Source organism: Coregonus clupeaformis, chromosome 17 (assembly GCF_020615455.1).
Source record: "Coregonus clupeaformis isolate EN_2021a chromosome 17, ASM2061545v1, whole genome shotgun sequence".
In the NCBI taxonomy this organism is placed as follows: Eukaryota; Metazoa; Chordata; class Actinopteri; order Salmoniformes; family Salmonidae; genus Coregonus; species Coregonus clupeaformis.
Window position 1 is genome coordinate 35,773,405 of NC_059208.1, and position 25,474 is coordinate 35,798,878.

General features: G+C 46.5%; 1 protein-coding gene across 1 annotated transcript; it reads right to left on the reverse strand.

The window, feature by feature from the left end:
* Positions 1-2,631: 2,631 nt before the first annotated feature.
* Positions 2,632-14,462, reverse strand: LOC121585543 (cellular retinoic acid-binding protein 2). The gene is made up of 4 exons (XM_041901868.1): positions 14,182-14,462; positions 6,632-6,810; positions 4,429-4,545; positions 2,632-4,290 (listed from the first exon to the last, which is right to left on the reverse strand). Exons 1-4 carry the CDS (start codon positions 14,261-14,263, stop codon positions 4,240-4,242), a joined length of 429 nt encoding a protein of 142 aa, XP_041757802.1. The 5' UTR covers positions 14,264-14,462; the 3' UTR covers positions 2,632-4,239.
* Positions 14,463-25,474: the final 11,012 nt, after the last annotated feature.

The following is a 25,474-nucleotide window of genomic DNA, read 5'->3' on the forward strand; positions in this document are numbered from 1 at the left end:
AAAAGCGTGTATGACAGAGTCATAGACCATTTAGGCAACATGAAAGAGGAGGATGACATTGGCGTTTCTCTACAAGTAGGGTGAGTCAACATGTTTTTTCTACTTGCACGCACACACACACACACACACACACACACACACACACACATAAATCAGTACCATGGACAACCACATCATATTTAGCTTACGCTGATTGGACTAAATCGTTTTTGGTATCTTTTAGTTGTCACTGTATTAGACTAAGCATAGGTGATTAGATTATGTTGAAATGGTGTGACTTGCGTTAACTCTCCTTGGTTCTAAATCAATAGTTGTTTAGTAGTCCGAAAATGTCGGAAACATTAACTTGCTTGACCATGCTGTAGGTCATGTAACTGTTCGTTACATGCAATATGTTTTGTGGACTTCATCGGACAGATGTTGCTCTCCGGTTTTGTGATGAAACAAAGGTGTGGTTGAATTTATTCTGCCACTATCTCTTCTTATTGTCTTGGCCTTAGGCCTATATATCACGATGTCAAGGCATATGAACTAACAGGCAGGGGCGGTGTGTTCAATAGGGCGATATGGGCGACGCACTGCCAAACGGGAAAAGGAAGGGATTTTTTTTCTAATCAATTATATCACGGCAACAGTAGTTATCAGTGTTGTAATCTAGACGTCTGATCTGCCACAGTGCCACTAAATGTCCAATCAGGCTAAAGTCGTGCTTCAAATGGCCCCCCCTTTTTGGGGGCGATTTCAGTCAGGTTGAAAATCGCCCAGAAGTCTGTCATAGACTCCCATGTAAAATCTATTTTTTCAAATATCAGAGCTTTCAATACAATCTCTATGGGTTTCTGAGGGCTTGCACTTACGCGCTTTCGTCATACGTAACGTAACCATGAACGTAACTAAGAAAAGAGCGGGTAGCCTCATCAATCAATTCACGTACTACTATCAAGATGGCTATAGCGTTCAGTGCAACTCGATTGTCTCTTTGAAATAAGTTACTTTTTTTTTTTTTACAAATCAAGATAAATTGGCAACGAAACAATTAGGACCTCCCAGACCAAATTTAATAATTCAACAGGTTTCTACTAAAGGGGGGAAGTCCTACACCCGAGGATTTTCCAAAAATTGGTACGAACGAAAAACCTGGCTAGCAGGCTGCGATGTAGCTAATGCAGTCTTCTGCTACCCCCTGCTTACTCTTTCACCCTGAAGGCGGCACGGCAGACAGCACCGCTTGGACAGCGACTGGTGTGTAACGGACATGCACCATCTTTCAGGAAAGATTAAGAAACATGAGCTGTCAAAGACCCACATGGATAGCTGTTTGAGATTGTCTGCTTTGGGGAGAGTGAACATTCCCACTCAACTGGATGAGGGATACAGGCTAGCTGTCCGCCGCCACAACGATGAGGTTAGTGTTGATAATCACAAGTTTACTGGAGAACTGAAACTGACAAGGCTGACAAGATAGGACCCTTTTGTCCATTGTTATTGGATAGGAACAGAACTTATAACCAGCTCCTGACCTAAATAGATCTTAGCACAACATTTTACTCAACATATCATATTCCATATTCACTATAACAAATATATTTACTACGACATTAGCAAGAACCGCTACATCCTCAGCCGGCTAATCCAGTGTGTGAAGTTTTGCGGAGTGTTTGAGTTAGCTTTGCGAGGCAAAGATGAAACTGAGGGCTCCACCAACCCTGGTAAGCCAACACTTTTGAGATCAGTCAATAAATGCTTCTGGTATTGACTTATATGCTGCCCCTGTCTTCATGTTGTTGCTGGACATATCTTTTTTAAAATGTGTGTAGGTCACCTAAATCATCAGAAAAATTGCCCCCCCTGAGAATTTTTTCAGGAGCCGCCACTGCTAACAGGTTATAGAGCAAACAACACAATTATCACAACACATAGGTTGTAATATGGCTTTTTTTCTGGCTTGGCTTCCCCAGTGATTTTACCCACTCACCGCTACTGCCCGATTCCCTATTTAGTACACTACTTTTGACCAGGGCCCAGAAGGGTTCCCACTGGGCACACACTGGTTGAATCAACATTGTTTCAAAGTAATTTCAATGAAATGACGTTGAACCAACATGGAATAGTGGGTTTGGGGAATAGGTGAACAAAGACATTGCAGCGTTGGATCTGTAATTGTTTGTTTGAGTCTGCTCCCATGTTTATGTCCAGTGACATCTGTGTTTGTCCGTAGTGATTCATTTTTAATAGTCGGTATGAGTCGTCCAGGTGGCTTGTCTAGAGTTGGCGCCTGTCCCAAATGGCACCCTACTCCCTATATGGTGCACTACTTTTGACCAGAGCCTATGGACCTTGGTCAAAAGTAGTGCGCTAAATAGGGTGTGCTATTTGGGACGCAGCCTTGGAGTCGGGTGCCTCCCACCTGGTCCTAAAACCACAGCATTCAATCAAGCGATGTGTGGCCCCATGACATCATAGCCTATGGAATGAGCTGACACAATCGCTGTGTGGAAAGTGACCTTGGTAACGAAGAGAGATTGAGTGAACTGGGCACTTTCTATGGTTTTACCTGTCCCTATAAACACAACAATCATTTATCATTTAGTTGACATTCAATACGAATTAGACATGTGTGTCTCTCTGTGACCTTGTGGAGCTTTATTGAGCAAACATCCTCAGATTTTCCATAGTTCAGTTCAATTTCAGACCAGAGCAGAAGGACTGTGTTTAAAAAAAATACATAAACACATATACAGTTACAATATGGATGAACACTTTTGGCTGAACTCTGTGTGAAATGGGAGCTATGCACATGAGGTTACATAACCCACACTCACTTTCATTCATTCACTCACTAACTTACCCTGTGAGTTTATTGAGAGAGCACAGTCTGGAGAAATTAGGCCCAGGAGGCCCAGGAGGCCTGATGCTGGCTCAGCACAGAGTGAGTAAACCTGAGGAGGATCTCGGAAGGCTTGTTGCATCCAAAATGGCACTCTATTCCCTACATAGTGCACTACTTTTGACCAGAGCCCTATAAAGGCAATAGGATGCCATTTGGGACCCTTGGCACACCGTCTGCTAATCTGGAAAAAACAAAACTTCCTATGGATCGAGTAAGTGCTCTCTCTCCTCAGGAAGAGCATGAGAGACCCTGCACTGTATTTCACAGCAAGCTGGATTCTGGGGTATGTTCAATCCATTCTTCAATCCATTATTTTCTAACAACTGATCCGTCCTCCCAAGTATGAGTGTTAATGTAGGTGTGACTTTTTTATTTTGGCTGTCCAGTTCAGAGGTGAGTGGGAGAGCAGCTACAAGTGTCCGCACACAAATCAGAGGCAGTCATTTTAGCCTTTGTAACTGGGTGCGGGCCGAGTCCAGGGAAGAGGGGGTGGGGAACCTTTTAGTGAGCTCATACTGTAATTAGGTACAGCTGGGAAGGAAAGCGGAGGGAATAGTACTGTTCTCAATATGAAATTATTTTCTTATGGTCCCTCACTCTTTCCCTACCACTCCCAGTTTTTCCCCTTGTTCTTGCCAAATGTCTTTCAGACACAGTGGTGTACATAAAATATGGATTCTCTTTGGGAGTTTTAAAATTCTAAATGGACAAATGGTGAGGGATGAGGAAAGAGAGCACATAGAGGACAAGGAGGAGGATGGAGAGGAAAGGGTGTGGAGGAGAGAAGGAGAGGGCAAGTTGCAGGGAGGGAGGAAAAACAAGGGAGGGATGCATACAAAGATCTTAGGCAGGGGAAGAGGAGAAGTAGGAAGGAGGTAGTATGGAGCGAGAAAGTCAGAACAGCGATGATGGACAAGGTCTTGGTTTAAATCAGTTTCACAAAGCTAATAAAATCAGGTTTTGTAAATACATGATCAATTTATAATTGTTTTAACAACACAGTTTGTTTGATGAGGATGGTTTACAGTTGCTTTGATAAGACATTTTGAAGAAAAATACAGATAGGGTTTTCATGCGGTATACTGAGAATAAATACAGCTTTAGTTGTGGAGGAACAATGATAACATTACAAAACCATTACAAGCTAATACGAGAACATTATACAGGAAAATAAACTGGCACAAGGCTTTCACAACAGTCAAACTCTGTCTGACAAAACACACACAACTGACGTCTTGTTAACCACAATCTGAATGACTGGAAGATTAAATAAGCAAACGGAACAGGTAGAAATAAAATATTTGAAAAACGTTACACAAAATTACATGTTTGACAGTCTTGAAAGTATTTCATTCTCGTTGATACACTCTGGTGCACACGACATCCCCAGCGCTCATTGTCTGAAAAGAAATGACAACAAAATGAATTCACAACTCAGATAAATCAGCACATACTTTTCCCCCAAACACAGTTAAAGCTGAACATGTCAATACAGGAATAGGATCACCGTTTGTAGGCAATAAAAATGTATGCTTTACCAAAATCAGTTCACCATCATTGGTCACTTCACGGGTCCAGGCAGTCTTAGGGCCCTCCCCTTTCTGCAAAGTCTGCTCACAGCTGATCTTGCTATTTGTCTCCCAGCGAGGGGTACTCTGGAGGACATAGGAAGTAGGCCATGCAAGGATTGAATAAGTGACACTGCATGTTACAGTGAAGTGGTTAGATAGAAAGACACAGTAGATCTGTGTGTGACCTGAGGCTTCTCATTTGTATTTATATTTATTAGGGATCCCCATTAGCTGTTGCCAAGGCAGCAGCTACTCTTCCTGGGGTCCAAACATATTAAAGCACTTACATTACATATCAAACAAAATATAAAACAGTACATCATATGACATTATTACGCCACTACCTATCTACAATACAAAATGTTTAATACCACCATATAACAATATCACAATGTGTGCGTATGTGTGCGTAGGCCCCGTGTAGCTCAGTTGGTAGAGCATGGCGCTTGCAACGCCAGGGTTGTGGGTTCGTTTCCCAAGGGGGGCCAGTATGAAAATGTATGCACTCACTAACTGTAAGTCGCTCTGGATAAGAGCGTCTGCTAAATGACTAAAATGTCAAATGTATGCATGTGTCTATACCCTTGTGTGTGTCTCTTCACAGTCCCCGTTGTTCCATAAGGTGTATTTTTACCAGTTTTTAAAATCTGATTCTACTGCATCAGTTACCTGATGTGGAATAGAGTTCCATGTAGTCATGGCTCTATGTAGTACTGTGCGCCTCCCATAGTCTGTTCTGGACTTGGGGACTGTGAAGAGACCTCTGATGGCATGTCTTGTGGGGTATGCATGGCTGTCCGAGCTGTGTGCCAGTATTCCAAACAGACAGCTCGGTACATTCAGCTTGTCGACACCTCTTACAAAAACAAGCAGTGATGAAGTCAATCTCTCTTCCACTCTGAGCCAGGAGAGACTGACATGCATGTCATTAATGTTAGCTCTCCATGTACTTTAAAGGGCCAGCCATGCTGCCCTGTTCTGAGCCAACTACAATTTTCCCAAGTCCCTCTTTGTGGCACCTGACCACACTACTGAACAGTAGTCTAGGTGCGACAAAACTAGGGCCTGTAGGACCTGCCTTGTTGATAGTGTTGTTAAGAAGGCAGAGCAGCGCTTAATTATGGACATACTTCTCCCCATCTTAGCTATGCTTTGACCATGACAGTCTACAATCCAGGGTTACTCCAAGCAGTTTAGTCACCTCAACTTGCTCAATTTCCACATTATTCATTACGAGATGTAGTTGAGGTTTAGGGTTTAGTGAATGATTTGACCCAAATACAATGCTTTTAGTTTTGGAAGTATTCAGGTCTAACTTATTCCTTGCCACCCATTCCGAAACTAACTGCAACTCTTTGTTAAGTGTTGCAGTTATTTCAGTTGCTGTAGTAGCTGACGTGTATAGTGTTGAGTCATCCGCATACATACATTTACATTTACATTTACGTCATTTAGCAGACGCTCTTATCCAGAGTGACTTACAAATTGGTGCATTCACCCTATAGCTAGTGGGATAACCACTTTACAATTTTTTTTTTTTTTTTTTTTTTTTAGGGGGTTAGAAGGATTGCTTTATCCTATCCCAGGTATTCCTTAAAGAGGTGGGGTTTCAAATGTCTCCGGAAGGTGGTGAGTGACTCCGCTGTCCTGGCGTCGTGACACATGGGCTCCATTACAAAACTCATCTGGTACCAACTTCGTTAGCTTGATGGCTAGCAGCTTAGCGTCTCTGTCAAGCAGGCTTCAACCTGTCTCTTAAGCGGGATTCCAGGAGAAGAAATAGCGGTCCTAGCTGTTAAAAGCTAACCGCATCGTGGAATCCACGCAAAAACAAGTTCTGTATTCGTATTTATGAATAGTTTTTTTGTTTTAATCAAAAATAACAAACTGAGAGTTAGCCAGCATTGGAACTCAGTACTGTTGCGGCATGTTACTGCTTCTTCAAGTCTGTTAGGCGTTATGTTGCTGCCCTCCACAAACCATAAAGAAAATGAGAATACTAAACCATCACCAAGAATAACTATCAAGTTACACACTGATTTTTTTCCACATGCTTATACAGACCCCTGATTTCATACACTGAGTCCTGGCAAAATATGCACGTACAGTAATAACAAAAATATTTCATGCAACATATGTAGAGATGAAGAGTGTTTCAATGGAGTGTTACCGTGCAGGGGCGTCCGTCCACTGTGTCCTCAATGAAGGACTGGCCCACGGTGAAGGAGACATGGGTGGTGCGTATGCTGGTGGAGGTCTGGATGGAGAGGCTCTCTCCCTGCTGGGTGATCTCTACTGCAGGTCTGGAGGCTGCAGCCACGGCTATCTTCCTGACAAACACGTTCACACCTGGTCATAGGGGATCAATAAGGTGTCACAGGAGTAGATTGAGAATGGAGACATTGGATGTGTCCTAAATGGCACCCTATTCACTACATAGTGCACTACTTTTGACCAGGGCCCTATGGGGCTTTTGAAAAGTAATGCATTATATAGGGAATACGGTTCCATTTGGGTTGCATCCATTGTGTTGAAAAGCCATATCACAGCCATCATTCATAGCCATTGATTTATGGGTAGTGGGAAAGACATCAGAGGAGAGGGAGGGTTTGATCTCAGACAGAGCTCTCATTCATTCAACTTCAAGGGATGATTAGCGTAGACCTGACATGCAGATAACAGGATGTTACATCAGACTGACTTTCATTCCTCTCGCCTATTCAAAGTAACATTCTTATCCCTAAATAAAAATCAGACAAACCTTCTCATTGGAGCGAAATTGCTATTTGGAGGGAAATATTGCTGTTGCCCACAGAGAAACCCCTGGAGCGAGTTAGTTGAGGAGTCCCAGGGTACTGGGGGAATGTCAGTCTCAGTACCGGCTGACTGAGGGGGCCCATTTTAAGGTTTAGTTCCATTTACACTGGCTTTAATTACAATCTCACGAGGACTTGGTTTGAAATGAGGGAAAATATAACATTCCTCCACGGGCTATTTGTCTTTATATTTTAATGGATGCCACTGACTGGCCATCCTTTGGCCTTTCTGTGTGTGTGTGTGTGTGTGTGTGTGTGTGTGTGTGTGTGTGTGTGTGTGTGAAGGTGACTGTCACGGTTTCGGCCGAGGCTGCTCCTCTTCCTTGTTCGGGCAGGCTTCGGCGGTCGTCGTCTCCGGAGTACTAGCTGCCACCGTTCTATGTTTCATGTTCATTTGGTTTTGTCTGTTCATAACACCTGTCCCTTATTTGTGTCTTAATTGTTCCCTTATTTAGTTTCGTGTGTTTGGGTCAGGTGTTATGCGTGATTGTGAATGTCAGCTTGCCTCTACGTGTTTGGTTCTCTCGTTATTGTGTTTCGAGAGCTCGCACTGCGTGCGCTTTTCTTGTTGTTACCGCACTGTTGGTTTCGTGCGTAATTGTTCGCGCCCACCGGTTGGGTTGGCGACTTATTTGTGTTTGGACTCTAGTAAAGATCTGTTGAAGTCCTCCTGGTTTCCTGCACCTGATTCCTACTATTCCACCCACCACACTCTGACAGAATCACGCATCCTCACCATGGAATCAGCAGGAGCGACCGCGCCGACAGCCGAGATGGCTGAACGTCTTCGTGGTCAGGAGGACCGCATCAACCAGGTCTGTCATGCCCTGGAGGGGGTGATGAATACTCTGCACCGATGGGAGACCAGCGGGGTTCCCACACCTCCACGAACCGAACCAGCCCCATCGGTCAGCCCCCCTGCCTCATCTCCGGAACCTAGTGGGATTCGGCTCTCGCTCCCGAGGGCGTACGACGGCTCCACTGCCGGGTGTCAAGGGTTCCTGCTGCAGGTGGAGCTCTACCTCGCCACCGTACACCCCGGCGCCCTCGGGACACGAGAGCGTCTCAGCCCTCATCTCCTGTCTCACCGGCAAGGCGTTGGAGTGGGCCAACGCCGAGTGGAGGAGAATGGACGCCGCTACCACGAACTATGCGGAGTTCTCCCGCCGCTTCCGTGCTGTGTTCGACCATCCACCGGAAGGGAAGGCGGCGGGGGAACGTCTATTCTACCTCCGACAGGGGATGAGGAGCGCCCAGGACTTTGCCTTAGAGTTTCGGACCCTAGCGGCTGACGCAGGGTGGAATGAGCGGGCCCATATCGACCATTTCCGCTGCAGCCTCCGAGAGGACGTCCAGCGAGAGTTGGCGTGCAGGGACACGTCGTTGACGTTCGACCAGCTGGTCGACATGGCCATCCGGCTGGATACCCTGCTCGCCACCCGTAGGCGTCCCCGGAGGGGGTTCGCCCATTCCACTCTCCAGCACCTCCGAGCCGAGCCCTATGGAGCTCGGAGGTGCTGGCGCTAGGGAACGGAGGAGGAGGAGCCCGAGGGGACCCGGCCCTTGCACCAACTGTGGTCGTGGAGGGCACACCGCGGCTAGGTGTTGGGGCGGGTCCTCCAGTGAGGGAGATGGCAGGTCACGCATTGGGGGTCCCCCAGGTGAGTAGGCGCCCTGCTTACCCAGAGCTTTCTGTCGTGCACCTAACCTTGCCTGTTTGTTTCCCACAGGTTGCACCTCGTTCCCAGCATAAGGGCGCTGGTAGATTCAGGCGCAGCTGGGAATTTTGTAGATCGCCAGTTCTGTATAGAGTTAGGGATTCCCCTCCTTCCAGTGGATAAGCCTTTCCCCGTCCATGCCCTAGATAGCCGTCCGTTAGGGTCTGGGTTGATTAGGGAAGTCACAGCACCCCTTCAGATGACGACGCAGGAGGGTCATGAGGAGAGAATTCAGCTCTATCTGATTGACTCTCCTGCGTATCCGGTAGTGCTGGGTCTTCCCTGGTTGATGACTCATGACCCTAGTATTAGGTGGCGTAGAGAAAGCTCTTAAAGGGTGGTCTGCTCAATGTGAGGGGCGGTGTCTGGGTGTTTCCATAGGGGCGACCTCGGTGGAGAGTCCGAATCTAATGCCAGCACTGCAGATTCCCCCGAGTATGAGGATTTGGCACTGGCGTTCAGTAAGACTAGGGCGGCGCAGCTGCCGCCTCATAGACGGGGGGATTGTGCGATAGATCTCCAGTCAGGAGCAGCTCTCCCAGCGGAGCCATGTGTATCCCTTGTCTCAAGAGGAGAGAAAGGCTATGGAGACATACATCTCTGAGTCTCTTAGACAGGGATACATACGGGCCTCCGTTTCACCCGCTTCCTCAAGTTTCTTTTTGTGAAGAAAAAGGATGGAGGTCTGCGCCCGTGTATTGATTACCGCGGTCTCAATCAGATCACAGTGAAGTACAGCTATCCACTTCCTCTGATTGCGACTATGACGGAGTCACTGCACGGTGCGCAGTTCTTTACAAAATTGGATCTTAGGAGCGCATATAACTTGGTGCGCATTCGAGAGGGCGATGAATGGAAGACAGCGTTTAGCACGACTTCCGGACACTACAGTATCTAGTCATGCCATATGGGTTGATGAATGCTCCCTCAGTCTTCCAATCCTTCGTCGATGAGATTTTCCGGGACATGCAGGGACAGGGAGTAGTTGTGTACATCGACGACATTCTGGTGTATAGTCCTACCCGTGCTGAGCATGTAGCCCTGGTGCGCCGAGTATTGAGGAGGCTGTTGGAGCATGACCTATATGTCAAGGCAGAGAAATGTCTGTTTTTCCAGAAGTCGGTCTCCTTTCTGGGTTACCAGTTATCTGCGTCAGGGGGTGAAGATGGAGGTGGAGCCGGGTGTCAGCTGTGCGTAATTGGCAGACCCCAACCACTGTGAAGGAGGTGCAACGGTTCTTGGGTTTTGCGAATTATTACCGGAGGTTTATCCGGGGGTTTTGGACAGGTGGCAGCTCCCATAACGTCTCTGTTAAAGGGGGTCCGTGCGCTTGCGGTGGTCAGCTGAGGCGGACAGGGCATTTGGGAGACTAAAGGACCTGTTTACCTCGGCGCCGGTGTTGGCGCATCCGGATCCTCTTTACCGTTCCAAGTAGAGTGGACGCGTCAGAGGCCGGGATAGGGGCCGTTCTTTCCCAGCGTTCTGGCACTCCACCTAAACTCCGCCCCTGTGCGTTCTACTCAAAGAAGCTCAGTCCGGCGGAGCGGAATTATGACGTAGGGAGACAGGGAGCTGTTAGCCGTGGTACAGGCCCTAAAGGTGTGGCGGCATTGGCTCGAGGGGGCTCAACACCCTTTCCTCATTCTAACTGACCATCGTAACCTGGAGTACATCCGGGCAGCTAGGAGACTGAATCCTCGCCAGGCTCGCTGGACTATGTTCCTAGCCCGGTTTGTGTTTAAAATCACATACATCCCTGGGTCCCAGAACGGGAAGGCAGATGCTCTGTCTCGGCGGTATGACGCAGAGGAGAGGTCAGTTGAGTCCACGCCCATACTACCGGAGTCTTGTCTGGTTGCTCCGGTGGTGTGGGAGGTTGATGGTGAGATCGAGCGGGCGTTACGCACCGACCCGAGTCCTCCACAGTGTCCTGTGGGTCGGACGTGCACGCCCGCTCGAGGTTCGCGATCGCCTCATTTGTTGGGCTCATACGTCCCCCTCCTCTGGCCATCCGGGTATCGGCCGGACAGTGCACTGTCTTAGCACGAAGTACTGGTGGCCAACGTTAGCTAGGGATGTGAGGATTTATGTCTCCTCCTGTTCGGTGTGTGCCCAGTGTAAGGCGCCCAGACATTTGCCCAGGGGTAAGTTACAACCCCTGCCTATTCCACAACGACCCTGGTCCCACCTCTCGGTGGATTTTGTTACCGACCTTCCCCCTCACAGGGGAATACTACCATCCTGGTCGTTGTGGATCGGTTCTCTAAGGCCTGTCGTCTCCTTCCCATGCCGGGTCTACCCACTGCCCTACAGACCGCTGAGGCTCTGTTCACCCATGTCTTCCGGCATTACGGGGTACCCGAGGATATAGTGTCTGACCGAGGCCCCCAGTTCACCTCTAGAGTGTGGAGAGCATTTATGGAACGGTTGGGGGTTTCGGTAAGCCTTACCTCGGGGTACCACCCGGAGAGTAATGGGCAGGTTGAACGTGTCAACCAGGATGTGGGTAGGTTTCTGAGGTCATACTGTCAGGGCCGGCCGGAGGAGTGGGCGAGATATGTGCCCTGGGCCGAGATGGCACAGAACTCTCTTCGCCACTCCTCCACCCAACTAACCCCTTTTCAGTGTGTGTTAGGGTACCAGCCGGTTCTGGCACCATGGCATGAGAGCCAGATCGAGGCCCCCGCTGTGGATGAGTGGGTGCGGCGCTCGGAGGAGACGTGGGACGCTGCACACGTCCATCTGCAGCGTGCCATACGTCGACAGAAGACGAGCGCCGACCTACACCGCAGTGAGGGGCCAGTGTACGCACCTGGAGATCGAGTCTGGCTCTCAACCAGAAACCTGCCCCTCCGCCTGCCCTGCCGGAAGCTGGGTCGGCGGTTTGTGGGGCCATTTAAAGTCCTGAGGAGATTGAACGAGGTGAGTTATAGGTTAGAACTACCTGTTGATTACAAAAATATTAACCCCTCGTTCCATGTGTCTCTCCTCAGGCCGGTGGTAGCTGGTCCACTCCAGGACTTTGAGATTGAGGAGACTCCTCCGCCCCCGTTTGGACATCGAGGGGGCTCCGGCGTACACCGTGAGGTCCATCCCTGGATTCTAGACGCCGGATGGGGGGTCTTCAATATCTCGTGGAGTGGGAGGGGTACGGCCCGGAGGAGCGGTGCTGGGTGCCAAGGAGGGACGTATTAGACCAGTCCCTACTGACCGATTTCCATCGGGGGTCATCCTGCGCGCCCTGCTCCGCGTCGTCCGGGTCGTCCCCGAGCTCCGGTCGGCGCACGGCTGGAGCCGCGCGTCAAGGGGGGTACTGTCACGGTTTCGGCCGAGGCTGCTCCTCTTCCTTGTTCGGGCAGGCTTCGGCGGTCGTCGTCTCCGGAGTACTAGCTGCCACCGTTCTATGTTTCATGTTCATTTGGTTTTGTCTGTTCATAACACCTGTCCCTTATTTGTGTCTTAATTGTTCCCTTATTTAGTTTCGTGTGTTTGGGTCAGGTGTTATGCGTGATTGTGAATGTCAGCTTGCCTCTACGTGTTTGGTTCTCTCGTTATTGTGTTTCGAGAGCTCGCACTGCGTGCGCTTTTCTTGTTGTTACCGCACTGTTGGTTTCGTGCGTAATTGTTCGCGCCACCCGGTTGGGTTGGCGACTTATTTGTGTTTGGACTCTAGTAAAGATCTGTTGAAGTCCTCCTGGTTTCCTGCACCTGATTCCTACTATTCCACCCACCACACTCTGACAGTGACTGGGTGTGTAGCTGGATGGGTGCTTCAAAAAGGATAACAAAGGACTTTTAAAACAATAAATCAAGCAAGAACATTATTGGAAATAATAATTAATTAATTCCCCATAAAACCAAACATGTGCATAGAGGAGTATAAACACTTGAGTGGTATATGTGGCCACAGACCAAGCTGGTTTAACATTTCACCCCATAGCCCAGAGTGGGATGCTGCTCAGGATGCTTTGGTCTTTTCGTGTGTTTGCTCCTTTTTGCCACATTTCTGACACATTCTTGACATATCCCTGACAAAGACTCCATAGATTGAAAAAAGGTAATTGCAAATGCATAAATAAGTGCAACAGTGATTTGCAGAATTTATGATGATCTGAGTCTACATCAAAGAGTCTATATTTACAGACATGTCTACTACAAAAATATTTCTAGATAGGTTGCATTAAGACATTTGAATGTTAGTTGTAATAACCAAAAGGCTCTGTCCATGTTCAAATAGTATGAAAATACTTTTTTTAAACTAAATGTATTTGAGTGTTTACCAGCATTTGTAACTTGAGTCTGATAATTATCTGTACAAAACAGTTAATCTGATAGTACTTGTGGAATATAAATATACTTGCTTGATATATGTTTTCAATTTTCTTGAAATACTTTGCAAATGCAACTTATTTCTATGTGAAAACTGAAATGGTCGATTCATTCCTTTTCAGTAGACGCTCTTATCCAGAGCAACTTAGAGTAGTGAGTGCATACATTTTTTATACTTTTTCGTACTGGACCCCATGGGACCCACAATCCTAGCATTGCAAGCGCCATGCTCTACCAACTGAGCCACATCATCACATCATCACAAACCACTAATGTCTCTATGTACTCAGTTACTGTATTGTGCAGTGTTTTTCTTCATGGCGATGGAAAGTATACAGGTACAAACCTAGATGACCAGCCTATATACAATACAGTAATGTACATTTACATTAAGTGGTTTCTAAAGATGGTAAATTTAATACTGCACAAAAAGTGGTTGTTTTCCATGTTATTTGGTCAAGAAAAATATTTTATTTGATGTGGATGTTTTGTGTCTTTACCCATAACTTTGCACCTTTTGATGTAAATGTTTGAGAACAGGGTTTTGTTCTTTCTAGATTCCATTACAATGATAATCGCAGAGAAAGGGACAGGGCAACAACTCTTACAATTCCAACTGTTGAATCCTGCAAGATACTGTTCTTAATTATACAACTACCTTTTTTGCCAAAGCGAGATGCAGATCATTTTTTTATTTATCGGTCTGCTAATACTAGTAAAAGGCGCAGTGCACTACTTTTGTGAAAAACACATTTTGTTTTTATTAATATATATTTTTAGACCTAATTCTGATTTTTCAGGGGGTGCTGCAGCACCATCAGCACCCCTACTTCCCGTGGCTACGTGAAAATACTCACCCAACGCTTTCAGTAGTTCTTCAAAGTTTTCAGAAGTCTTCATTTTCCACATCCCAGAGAAGTCTGCAATTTTTTGGTCCATTTCTGTAATTGTTTGTTATAGCAGTCGATAGTTACAGAAAAAAGATAGACAACGTTATTATTTTGTTCTCTGCAGACCCATAAAATAAACTGTTTGCAGCTCTTCTGATTTTCCTCTGCGTTTTGTCTCTCAGGTTGGGCACTGTTACTTGGTGCTCTCTGTTTGCTCCCTCTGCCTCCTCCCTCTCTCTCTCGCTCTCTCAATCATTCAGAGGTTGATTCAATCTGGTCGGCTCACTCCCTTCTTTGGCTCATGTCTTGCTTGGCGTAAGCGCGCCGAGCGCGCCCTGGGTGGTAATGAATAGCAAGAATCCCACCATGGAACCAAAGACCATGGAACCAAAGAGCACACTCCACCCAGGTGCCTGTTCCTTCTTCTCGAGCATTGGTGGAAGAATCTAGAATTTTGACTGTATATTAACGTAAAATAGCCTACTGAAATATGTAGACGCTAGATCTATTACTATTACATTATATAATGTAACGACCCTGTATTGTGTTCTGTGTTCATGGATGTGTTATCGTTCTCATGGGTACTAGCAGGGGTTAAATATGCCAGGACAGATGGAAAGGTTGGGGGGTATGATGGGTAATCCCGCGGGATTTTGGGAATGATTAAATAGGGGTTACGGTCTCATATCTCCCTCTTCGGTTCGGGACCCTTGATTTTGACATGTTCTATTTGTGTATGTTCGAGGTTTAGCGGCGTGGGTTGTGGCCTGAACAATAGCCCATTTAGGAATAAACCTGTGTTCTGCCTGTACACCTGGTGCCCGTCTCTCTTTTACTTTATGACCCAGCTGGGTCATAAAGTAAAAGAGAGACGGGCACCAGGTGTACAGGCAGAACACAGGTTTATTCCTAAATGGGCTATTGTTCAGGCCACAACCCACGCCGCTAAACCTCGAACATACACAAATAGAACATGTCAAAATCAAGGGTCCCGAACCGAAGAGGGAGATATGAGACCGTAACCCCTATTTAATCATTCCCAAAATCCCGCGGGATTACCCATCATACCCCCCAACCTTTCCATCTGTCCTGGCATATTTAACCCCTGCTAGTACCCATGAGAACGATAACACATCCATGAACACAGAACACAATACAGGGTCGTTACAATAATATGGCTTTTTGTAAGCTAGGTTACATACATTTTTAGTAGGTTACAATTTTCGTAATAATGATGTTCAGATGTAACCTTTTTATATCGTGCCAGTTCAATAGAGCGGGCTTTTATTGCCAAACAAACTGCAAGAAGATGCTCCCTTATTAAGAAAGTATGCTTGCACTTTGAAGTTGAATGGCGCCAGTGGGGTAAATCTGGTTGTGGACCTCAAAACAAGAATTTGGGCAATTGAGTGATGGGATAAAAAAGGAATATCGTGGATCCTATTGAAAACGTCAAGTTTGTTAAAGAGGATCCCATCCTAAAGAAGATTAAGATTTTGGAATGTGAAATCAGATAGGTTGGGTTAGCTCCTGTAGAAAGAGGAGAGAAGGAAGTGCTGAGGGCAATGAGATGACACCAAGATAAGAAATCTGGAGTTGGGTGACGTCAATCAATGACCCATGTCAATCATCCATATGAGGATATTTCCTATCATGGGCTGGCTCTTATCGATGAGCACATTAGAAAAATTGCATATTGACAATATATCAATAAATCAATCAAAACATAATATTATTCCCCAAAGAGTTTATGCAATATAGAGCCAATGGGGTACAAGTCCTTCACTCCCTTTTACTGATTAAAATATAAATAATATTAAAAAATATTAATAAATATTTGTAATCATGCCTAATTACATTCACCAATCTATTAAAGAATAGGCTACCTTAAAGCATATAAGTGGTTCTTGTTTGACACATACAGTGAGGGAAAAAAGTATTTGATCCCTTGCTGATTTTGTACGTTTACCCACTGACAAAGACATGATCAGTCTATAATTTTAATGGTAGGTTTATTTGAACAGTGAGAGACAGAATAACAACAAAAAAATCCAGAAAAACGCATGTCAAAAATGTTATAAATTTATTTGCATTTTAATGAGGGAAATAAGTATTTGACCCCTCTGCAAAACATTACTTAGTACTTGGTGACAAAACCCTTGTTGGCAATCACAGAGGTCAGACGTTTCTTGTAGTTGGCCACCAGGTTTGCACACATCTCAGGAGGGATTTTGTCCCACTCCTCTTTGCAGATCTTCTCCAAGTCATTAAGGTTTCGAGGCTGACGTTTAGCAACTCAGCTCCCTCCACAGATTTTCTATGGGATTAAGGTCTGGAGACTGGCTAGGCCACTCCAGGACCTTAATGTGCTTCTTCTTGAGCCACTCCTTTGTTGCCTTGGCCGTGTGTTTTGGGTCATTGTCATGCTGGAATACCCATCCACGACCCATTTTCAATGCCCTAGCTGAGGGAAGGAGGTTCTCACCCAAGATTTGACGGTACATGGCCCAGTCCATCGTCCCTTTGATGTGGTGAAGTTGTCCTATCCCCTTAGCAGAAAAACACCCCCAAAGCATAATGTTTCCACCTCCATGTTTGACGGTGGGGATGGTGTTCTTGGGGTCATAGGCAGCATTCCTCCTCCTCCAAACACGGCAAGTTGAGTTGATGCCAAAGAGCTCCATTTTGGTCTCATCTGACCACAACACTTTCACCCAGTTCTCCTCTGAATCATTCAGATGTTCATTTGCAAACTTCAGACGGGCATGTACAGTGGGGAGAACAAGTATTTGATACACTGCCGATTTTGCAGGTTTTCCTACTTACAAAGCATGTAGAGGTCTGTAATATTTATCATAGGTACACTTCAACTGTGAGAGACGGAATCTAAAACAAAAATCCAGAAAATCACATTGTATGATTTTTAAGTAATTAATTTGCATTTTATTGCATGACATAAGTATTTGATCACCTACCAACCAGTAAGAATTCCGGCTCTCACAGACCTGTTAGTTTTTCTTTAAGAAGCACTCCTGTTCTCAACTCATTACCTGTATGAACTGCACCTGTTTGAACTCATTACCTGTATAAAAGACACCCGTCCACACACTCAATCAAACAGACTCCAACCTCTCCACAATGGCCAAGACCAGAGAGCTGTGTAAGGACATCAGGGATAAAATTGTAGACCTGCACAAGGCTGGGATGGGCTACAGGACAATAGGCAAGCAGCTTGGTGAGAAGGCAACAACTGTTGGCGCAATTATTAGAAAATGGAAGAAGTTCAAGATGATGGTCAATCACCCTCGGTCTGGGGCTCCATGCAAGATCTCACCTCGTGGGGCATCAATGATCATGAGGAAGGTGAGGGATCAGCCCAGAACTACACGGCAGGACCTGGTCAATGACCTGAAGAGAGCTGGGACCACAGTCTCAAAGAAAACCATTAGTAACACACTACGCCGTCATGGATTAAAATCCTGCAGTGCATGCAAGGTCCCCCTGCTCAAGCCAGCGCATGTCCAGCCCGTCTGAAGTTTGCCAATGACCATCTGGATGATCCAGAGGAGGAATGGGAGAAGGTCATGTGGTCTGATGAGACAAAAATAGAGCTTTTGGTCTAAACTCCACTCGCACGTGTTTGGAAGAAGAAGAAGGATGAGTACAACCCCAAGAACACCATCCCAACCGTGAAGCATGGAGGTGGAAACATCATTATTTGGGGATGCTTTTCTGCAAAGGGGACAGGACGACTGCACCGTATTGAGGGGAGGATGGATGGGGCCATGTATCGCAAGATCTTGGCCAACAACCTCCTTCCCTCAGTAAGAGCATTGAAGATGGGTCGTGGCTGGGTCTTCCAGCATGACAACGACCTGAAACACACAGCCAGGGCAACTAAGGAGTGGCTCCGTAAGAAGCATCTCAAGGTCCTGGAGTGGCCTGGCCAGTCTCCAGACCTGAACCCAATAGAAAATCGTTGGAGGGAGCTGATAGTCCGTATTGCCCAGTGACAGCCCCAAAACCTGAAGGATCTGGAGAAGGTCTGTATGGAGGAGTGGGCCAAAATCCCTGCTGCAGTGTGTGCAAACCTGGTCAAGACCTACAGGAAACGTATGATCTCTGTAATTGCAAACAAAGGTTGCTGTACCAAATATTAAGTTCTGCTTTTCTGATGTATCAAATACTTATGTCATGCAATAAAATGCAAATTAATTACTTAAAAATCATACAATGTGATTTTCTGGATTTTTGTTTTAGATTCCATCTCTCACAGTTTAAGTGTACCTATGATAAAAATGACAGACCTCTACATGCTTTGTAAGTAGGAAAACCTGCAAAATCGGCAGTGTTTCAAATACTTGTTCTCCCCACTGTATATGTGCTTCCTTGAGCAGCGGGACATTGCGGGCGCTGCAGGATTTCAGTCCTTCACGGTGTAGTGTGTTACCAGTTGTTTTCTTGGTGACTATGGTCCCAGCTGCCTTGAGATCATTGACAAGATCCTCCCGTGTAGTTCTGGGCTGATTCCTCACCGTTCTCATGATCATTGCAACTCCACGAGGTGAGATCTTGCATGGAGCCCCAGGCAGAGGGAGATTGACAGTTATTTTGTGTTTCTTCCATTTGTGAATAATCGCACCAACTGTTGTCACCTTCTCACCAAGATGCTTGGCGATGGTCTTGTAGCCCATTCCAGCCTTGTGTAGGTCTACAATCTTGTCCCTGACATCCTTGGAGAGCTCTTTGGTCTTGGCCATGGTGGAGAGTTTGGAATCTGATTGATTGATTGCTTCTGTGGACAGGTGTCTTTTATACAGGTAACAAACTGAGATTAGGAGCACTCCCTTTAAGAGTTTTTTTGAAAAAAATAGATTACGGAAAAGTGGTGCGTGCATATGTATTCACCCCCTTTGCTATGAAGCACCTGAATAAGATCTGGTGCAACCAATTACCTTCAGAAGTCACATAATTAGTTAAATAAAGTCCACCTGTGTGCAATCTAAGTGTCACATGATCTCAGTATATATACACCTGTTCTGAAAGGCCCCAGAGTCTGCAACACCACTAAGCAAGGGGCACCACCAAGCAAGCAACACCATGAAGACCAAGGAGCTCTCCAAACAGGTCAGGGACAAAGTTGTGGAGAAGTACAGATCAGGGTTGGGTTATAAAAAAATATCAGAAACTTTGAACATCCCACAGAGCACCATTAAATCCATTATTAAAAAATGGAAAGAATATGGCACCACAACAAACCTGCCAAGGGAGGGCCGCCCACCAAAACTCACGGACCAGCAAGGAGGGCATTAGTTAGAGAGGCAACAAAGAGACCAAAGATAACCCTGAAGGAGCTGCAAAGCTCCACAGCGGAGATTGGAGTATCTATTCATAGGAACACTTTAAGCCGTACACTCCACAGAGCTGAGCTTTAATGGAAGAGTGGCCAGAAAAAAGCCATCGCTTAAAGAAAAAAATAAGCAAACGCGTTTGGTGTTCGCCAAAAGCCATGTGGGAGACTCCCCAAACATATGAAAGAAGTTACTCTGGTCTGATGAGACAAAAATTTAGCTTTTTGGCCATCAAGGAAAACGCTATGTCTGGCGTAAACCCAACACCTCTCATTACCCAAGAACACCATCCCCACAGTGAAGCATGGTGGTGGCAGCATCATGTTGTTATGATGTTTTTCATCGGCAGGGACTGGGAAACTAGTCAGAATTGAAGGAATGATGGATGGCGCTAAATACAGGGAAATTCAGTCTTCCAGAGATTTGAGACAGGGACAGAGGTTCACCTTCCAGCAGGACAATGACCCAAGCATACTGCTAAAGCAACACTCGAGTGGTTTAAGGGGAAACATTTAAATATCTTGGAATGGCCTAGTCAAAGCCCAGACTTCAATCCAATTGAGAATGTGTGGTATGACTTAAAAATTGCTGTACACCAGCGGAACCCATCCAACTTGAAGGACCTGGAGCAGTTTTGCCTTGAAGAATGGGCAAAAATCCCAGTGGCTAGATGTGCCAAGCTTATAGAGACATACTCCAAGAGACTTGCAGCTGTAATTACTGCAAAAGGTGGCTCTACAAAGTATTGACTTTGGGGGGGGTGAATAGTTATGCACGCTCAAGTTTTCTGTTTTTTTGTCTTATTTCTTGTTTGTTTCACAAAAAATTTTGCATCTTCAAAGTGGTAGGCATGTTGTGTAAATCAAATTATACAAACCCAAAAAATCCATTTTAATTCCAGGTTGTAAGGCAACAAAATAGGAAAAATGCCAAGGGGGGTGAATATTTTCGCAAGCCACTGTAGGCCTAAATGCTGTTAAGTGTAACACATCCAAACAATTTCACCTCAAGGAGAGTAATAGGTTTATATGCTCTGTTTATAGGAGTTTTTCTTAACTTTCATCAATGCATATGTGGATGTGTTAATGTTAGCTTTTGATATAGAATTTTGAACAAGATCTCACATCTTCAAATAAAGCTGGAGGTAAGCAGGAGGTAAGCTTCTCATATGGTGTTGAGTAAAGCTTAACCATGTATTAGATCGTAGGTAGGTAGTTAGCTGTAGTTAGGTATTGTATTTATTATAGGTTAGTATTGTTGTTATTGTAGGTTTCCGTAGGTAATTGTAGGTTAGTATCGAAGCACGAGGCTAGCTAGCTAGCGGGTAGCTACTGGTAACGATTAGCAACGCTGGAGAGCTGTTTCCAATGTTAATGTAGTCCTAGCCAACGTTTATTTTTTTGCTGCGTTATGCGTTATGAAAGGAACTAGACACGGACTTGAATTATCTGTTTAGTGTGCTAACACACTCTTGGCAGTTTGTTGTAACCAAGTATTGATGCTAAATTGTGTGTTAATGGATGCTAGCTTGCAAGTTAGCTACGGCGTCATAGCTAGGCTTCGTGGGTTGTTGTGGGTAGTTACTGTGTCTTGGCAGTGTCCTCGGCCGTGCCAGCTGTAGCACGAAGCTAGCTAGCTAGCCGTTCTTCAAACAAAGTCAACACAGTGGCCATTGCTAGCTCCCCAACATGACCAGCTAGCTGTACTGTAGTAGCTAACTACAATATACTTGTCCTAGCTAGCCAACGTCTAATCATTGCTGCGTCATGAAAGGAACTTGACACAGACACGAATGATCTGTTTAGTGTGTTATCACATTATTGGTGGTTTGTTGTGACCAAGTGTTGGTGCTAAACGGTGTGTTATTGTTATTGGATGCTAGCTTGCTAGTTGGCTATGGTGTCATAGTTGGCTAGCTGAATAAAGTGGGTTGAGTCTATTCCTTAAACATTGAACCGCTGTGGTTCACAACAATTCTGATTTCTAAAGGCGGAAGTTGGGAGAGTTTTTGTTCGGGTGGTTCAGTGAAACAATGTTAGTTTCTGAGGTAGAAGTTTTTGGTGAGGGAGGCCCTGCTCTCTCCGCTCCCAGATGCTTAGCCCATTTCATTCCGATCTCCTCTGCATTTTTGTAGCCATTTGCTACAGCCTGTCAACTATGCCTCTGCCTATCCCTGTTCTCTCCTCTCTGCACAGGCTACACAAACGCACCACACCGCGTGGCTGCTGCCTCTCTAACCTGGTGGTCCCTGCACGCACCACCCACGTGGAGTTCCAGGTCGCAGGCAGCCTCTGGAACTGCCGTTCTGCTGCCAACAAAGCTGACTTCATCCCAGCCTATGCCAACCTCCAGTCCCTCGACTTCCTGGCGCTGACGGAAACATGGATCACCACTGAAAACACTGCTACTCCTACTGCTCTCTCCTCGTCTGACCATGTGTTCTCGCATACCCCGAGAGCATCTGGTCAGAGGGGTGGTGGTACAGGAATCCTCATCTCTCCCAAGTGGACATTCTCAATTTTTCCCCTAACCCATCTGTCTATCTCCTCATTTGAATTCCATGCTGTCACAGTCACTAACCCATTTAAGCTTAATATCCTTGTCATCTATCGCCCTCCAGGTTCCCTTGGAGAGTTCATCAATGAGCTTGACGCCTTGATAAGTTCCTTCCCTGAGGATGGCTCACCCCTCACAGTTTTGGGGGATTTCAACCTCCCTATGTCCACATTTGACTCATTTCTCTCTGCCTCCTTCTTTCCACTTCTCTCCTCTTTTGACCTCACCCTCTCACCGTCCCCCCTACTCACAAGGCAGGCAATACGCTTGACCTCATCTTCACTAGATGCTGCTCCTCTACTAATCTCACTGCAACTCCCCTCCATGTCTCCGACCACTACTTTGTTTCCTTTTCTCTCTCACTCTCCTCCCACACTACTCACTCTGCCCCTACACAGATGGTAATGCGCCGCCGCAACCTTCGCTCTCTCTCTCCCACTACTCTCTCCTCTTCCATCCTATCATCTCTTCCCTCTGCTCAATCCTTCTCCCTCCAATCTCCTGATTCTGCCTCCTCAACCCTCCTCTCCTCCCTTTCTGCATCCTTTGACTCTCTGTGTCCCCTATCCTCCCGGCCGGCTCGGTCCTCCCCTCCAGCTCCGTGGCTTGATGACTCATTGCGAGCTCACAGAACAGAGCTCCGGGCAGCGGAGCGGAAATGGAAGAAAACTAAACTCCCTGCCGACCTGGCATCTTTTCACTCCCTCCTCTCTACATTTTCTTCATCTGTTTCTGCTGCTAAGGCCACCTTCTACCACTCTAAATTCCAAGCATCTGCCTCTAACCCTAGGAAGCTCTTTGCCACATTTTCCTCCCTCCTGAATCCTCCCCCCTCCTCTCTCTCTGTGGATGACTTCGTCAACCACTTTGAAAAGAAGGTTGACGACATCCGATCCTCGTTTGTCAAGTCTAATGACACTGCTGGTCCTGCTCACACTGCCCTACCCTATGCTTTGACTTCTTTCTCCCCTCTCTCTCCAGATAAAATCCTGCGACTTGTGACTGCAGGCCGCCCAACAACCTGCCCGCTTGACCCCATCCCCTCCTCCCTTCTCCAGACCATCTCCGGTGACCTTCTCCCCTACCTCACCTCGCTGATCAACTCATCCTTGACCGCTGGCCATGTCCCTTCCGTCTTCAAGAAGCGAGAGTTGCTCCCCTTCTCAAAAACCAACACTCGACCCCCACTGATGTCAACAACTACAGACCAGTATCCCTTCTTTCTTTTCTTTCCAAAACTATTGAGCGTGCCGTCTTTAGCCAACTCTCTTGCTATCTCTCTCAGAATGACCTTCTTGATCCAAACCAATCAGGTTTCAGGACTGGTCATTCAACTGAGACTGCTCTTCTCTGTGTCACGGAGACTCTCCGCACTGCTAAAGCTAACTCTCTCTCCTCTGCTCTTGTCCTTCTAGACCTGTCTGCTGCCTTTGATACTGTGAACCATCAGATCCTCCTCTCCACCCTCTCCGAGCTGGGCATCTCCGGCGCGGCTCACTCCTGGATTGCGTCCTACCTGACCGGTCGCTCCTACCAAGTGGCGTGGCGGGAAGCTGTCTCCGTACCACGTGCTCTCACCACTGGTGTCCCCCAGGGCTCGGTTCTAGGCCCTCTCCTTTTCTCCCTATACACCAAGTCACTTGGCTCTGTCATATCCTCACATGGCCTTTCCTATCATTGCTACGCTGACGATACACAACTAATCTTCTCCTTTCCCCCTTCTGATAACCAGGTGGCGAATCGCATCTCTGCATGTCTGGCAGACATATCAGTATGGATGACGGATCACCACCTCAAGCTGAACCCTGGCAAGACGGAGCTGCTCTTCCTCCCGGGGAAGGACTGCCCGTTCCATGATCTCGCCATCACGGTTGACAACTCCGCTGTGTCCTCCTCCCAGAGTGCGAAGAGCCTAGGCGTGACCCTGGACAACACCCTGTCGTTCTCCGCCAACATCAAGGCGGTGACCCGCTCCTGCAGGTTCATGCTCTACAACATTCGGAGAGTGCGACCCTGCCTTACACAGGAAGCGGCGCAGGTCCTGGTCCAGGCACTTGTCATCTCCCGTCTGGACTACTGCAACTCGCTGTTGGCTGGCCTCCCTGCCTGTGCCATTAAACCCCTACAACTCATCCAGAATGCCGCAGCCCGTCTGGTGTTCAACCTTCCCAAGTTCTCTCACGTCACCCCCCTCCTCCGCACACTCCACTGGCTTCCAGTTGAAGCTCGCATCCGCTACAAGACCATGGTGCTTGCCTATGGAGCAGTGAGGGGAACGGCACCTCTGTACCTTCAGGCTCTGATCAGTCCCTACACCCAAACGAGGGCATTGCGTTCATCCACCTCTGGCCTGCTGGCTCCCTTCCTCTGCGGGAAGCATAGCTCCCGCTCAGCCCAGTCAAAACTGTTCGCTGCTCTGGCACCCCAATGGTGGAACAAGCTCCCCCCAAATTGTAAAGTGGTTATCCCACTGGCTATAGGGTGAACGCACCAATTTGTGAGTCGCTCTGGCTAAGAGCGTCTGCTAAATGACGTTAATGTGCCCTTGAGCAAGGCACTTAACCCTAATTGCTCCTGTAAGTCGCTCTGGATAAGAGCGTCTGCTAAATGACTAAAATGTAATGTAAATGTAAATGTAAATTCGGTGAAAAAATCTTGAGATGCTTCCCAATGAGAAGCTCTAGAAAGTTCTAGAACTATCTGGAACAGAACACAGTTTCATATCTTTACATGTTTGTGTGTTTGCAAAACAACAGACATATACAGTGGGGGAAAAAAGTATTTAGTCAGCCACCAATTGTGCAAGTTCTCCCACTTAAAAATATGAGAGAGGCCTGTAATTTTCATCATAGGTACACATCAACTATGACAGACAAATTGAGGAAAAAAAATCCAGAAAATCACATTGTAGGATTTTTTATTAATTTATTTGCAAATGATGGTGGAAAATAAGTATTTGGTCACCTACAACCAAGGAAGATTTCTGGCTCTCACAGACCTGTAACTTCTTCTTTAAGAGGCTCCTCTGTCCTCCACTCGTTACCTGTATTAATGGCACCTGTTTGAACTTGTTATCAGTATAAAAGACACCTGTCCACAACCTCAAACAGTCACACTCCAAACTCCACTGTGGCCAAGACCAAAGAGCTGTCAAAGGACACCAGAAACAAAATTGTAGACCTGCAGCAGGCTGGGAAGACTGAATCTGCAATAGGTAAGCAGCTTGGTTTGAAGAAATCAACTGTGGGAGCAATTATTAGGAAATGGAAGACATACAAGACCACTGATAATCTCCCTCGATCTGGGGGCTCCACGCAAGATCTCACCCTGTGGGGTCAAAATGATCACAAGAA

What these genes read in the sequence shown, in the direction of transcription:
- LOC121585543 (XM_041901868.1), bottom strand. Translation starts at nt 14,263, where the DNA reads ATGGACCAAAAAATTGCAGACTTCTCTGGGATGTGGAAAATGAAGACT. An exon ending in TGGACGGACGCCCCTGCACG is followed by an intron (nt 4,546 to 6,631) that starts GTAACACTCCAT and finishes TATGTCCTCCAG; the next exon opens with AGTACCCCTCGCTGGGAGAC. An exon ending in ATGATGGTGAACTGATTTTG is followed by an intron (nt 4,291 to 4,428) that starts GTAAAGCATACA and finishes ATTTCTTTTCAG; the next exon opens with ACAATGAGCGCTGGGGATGT.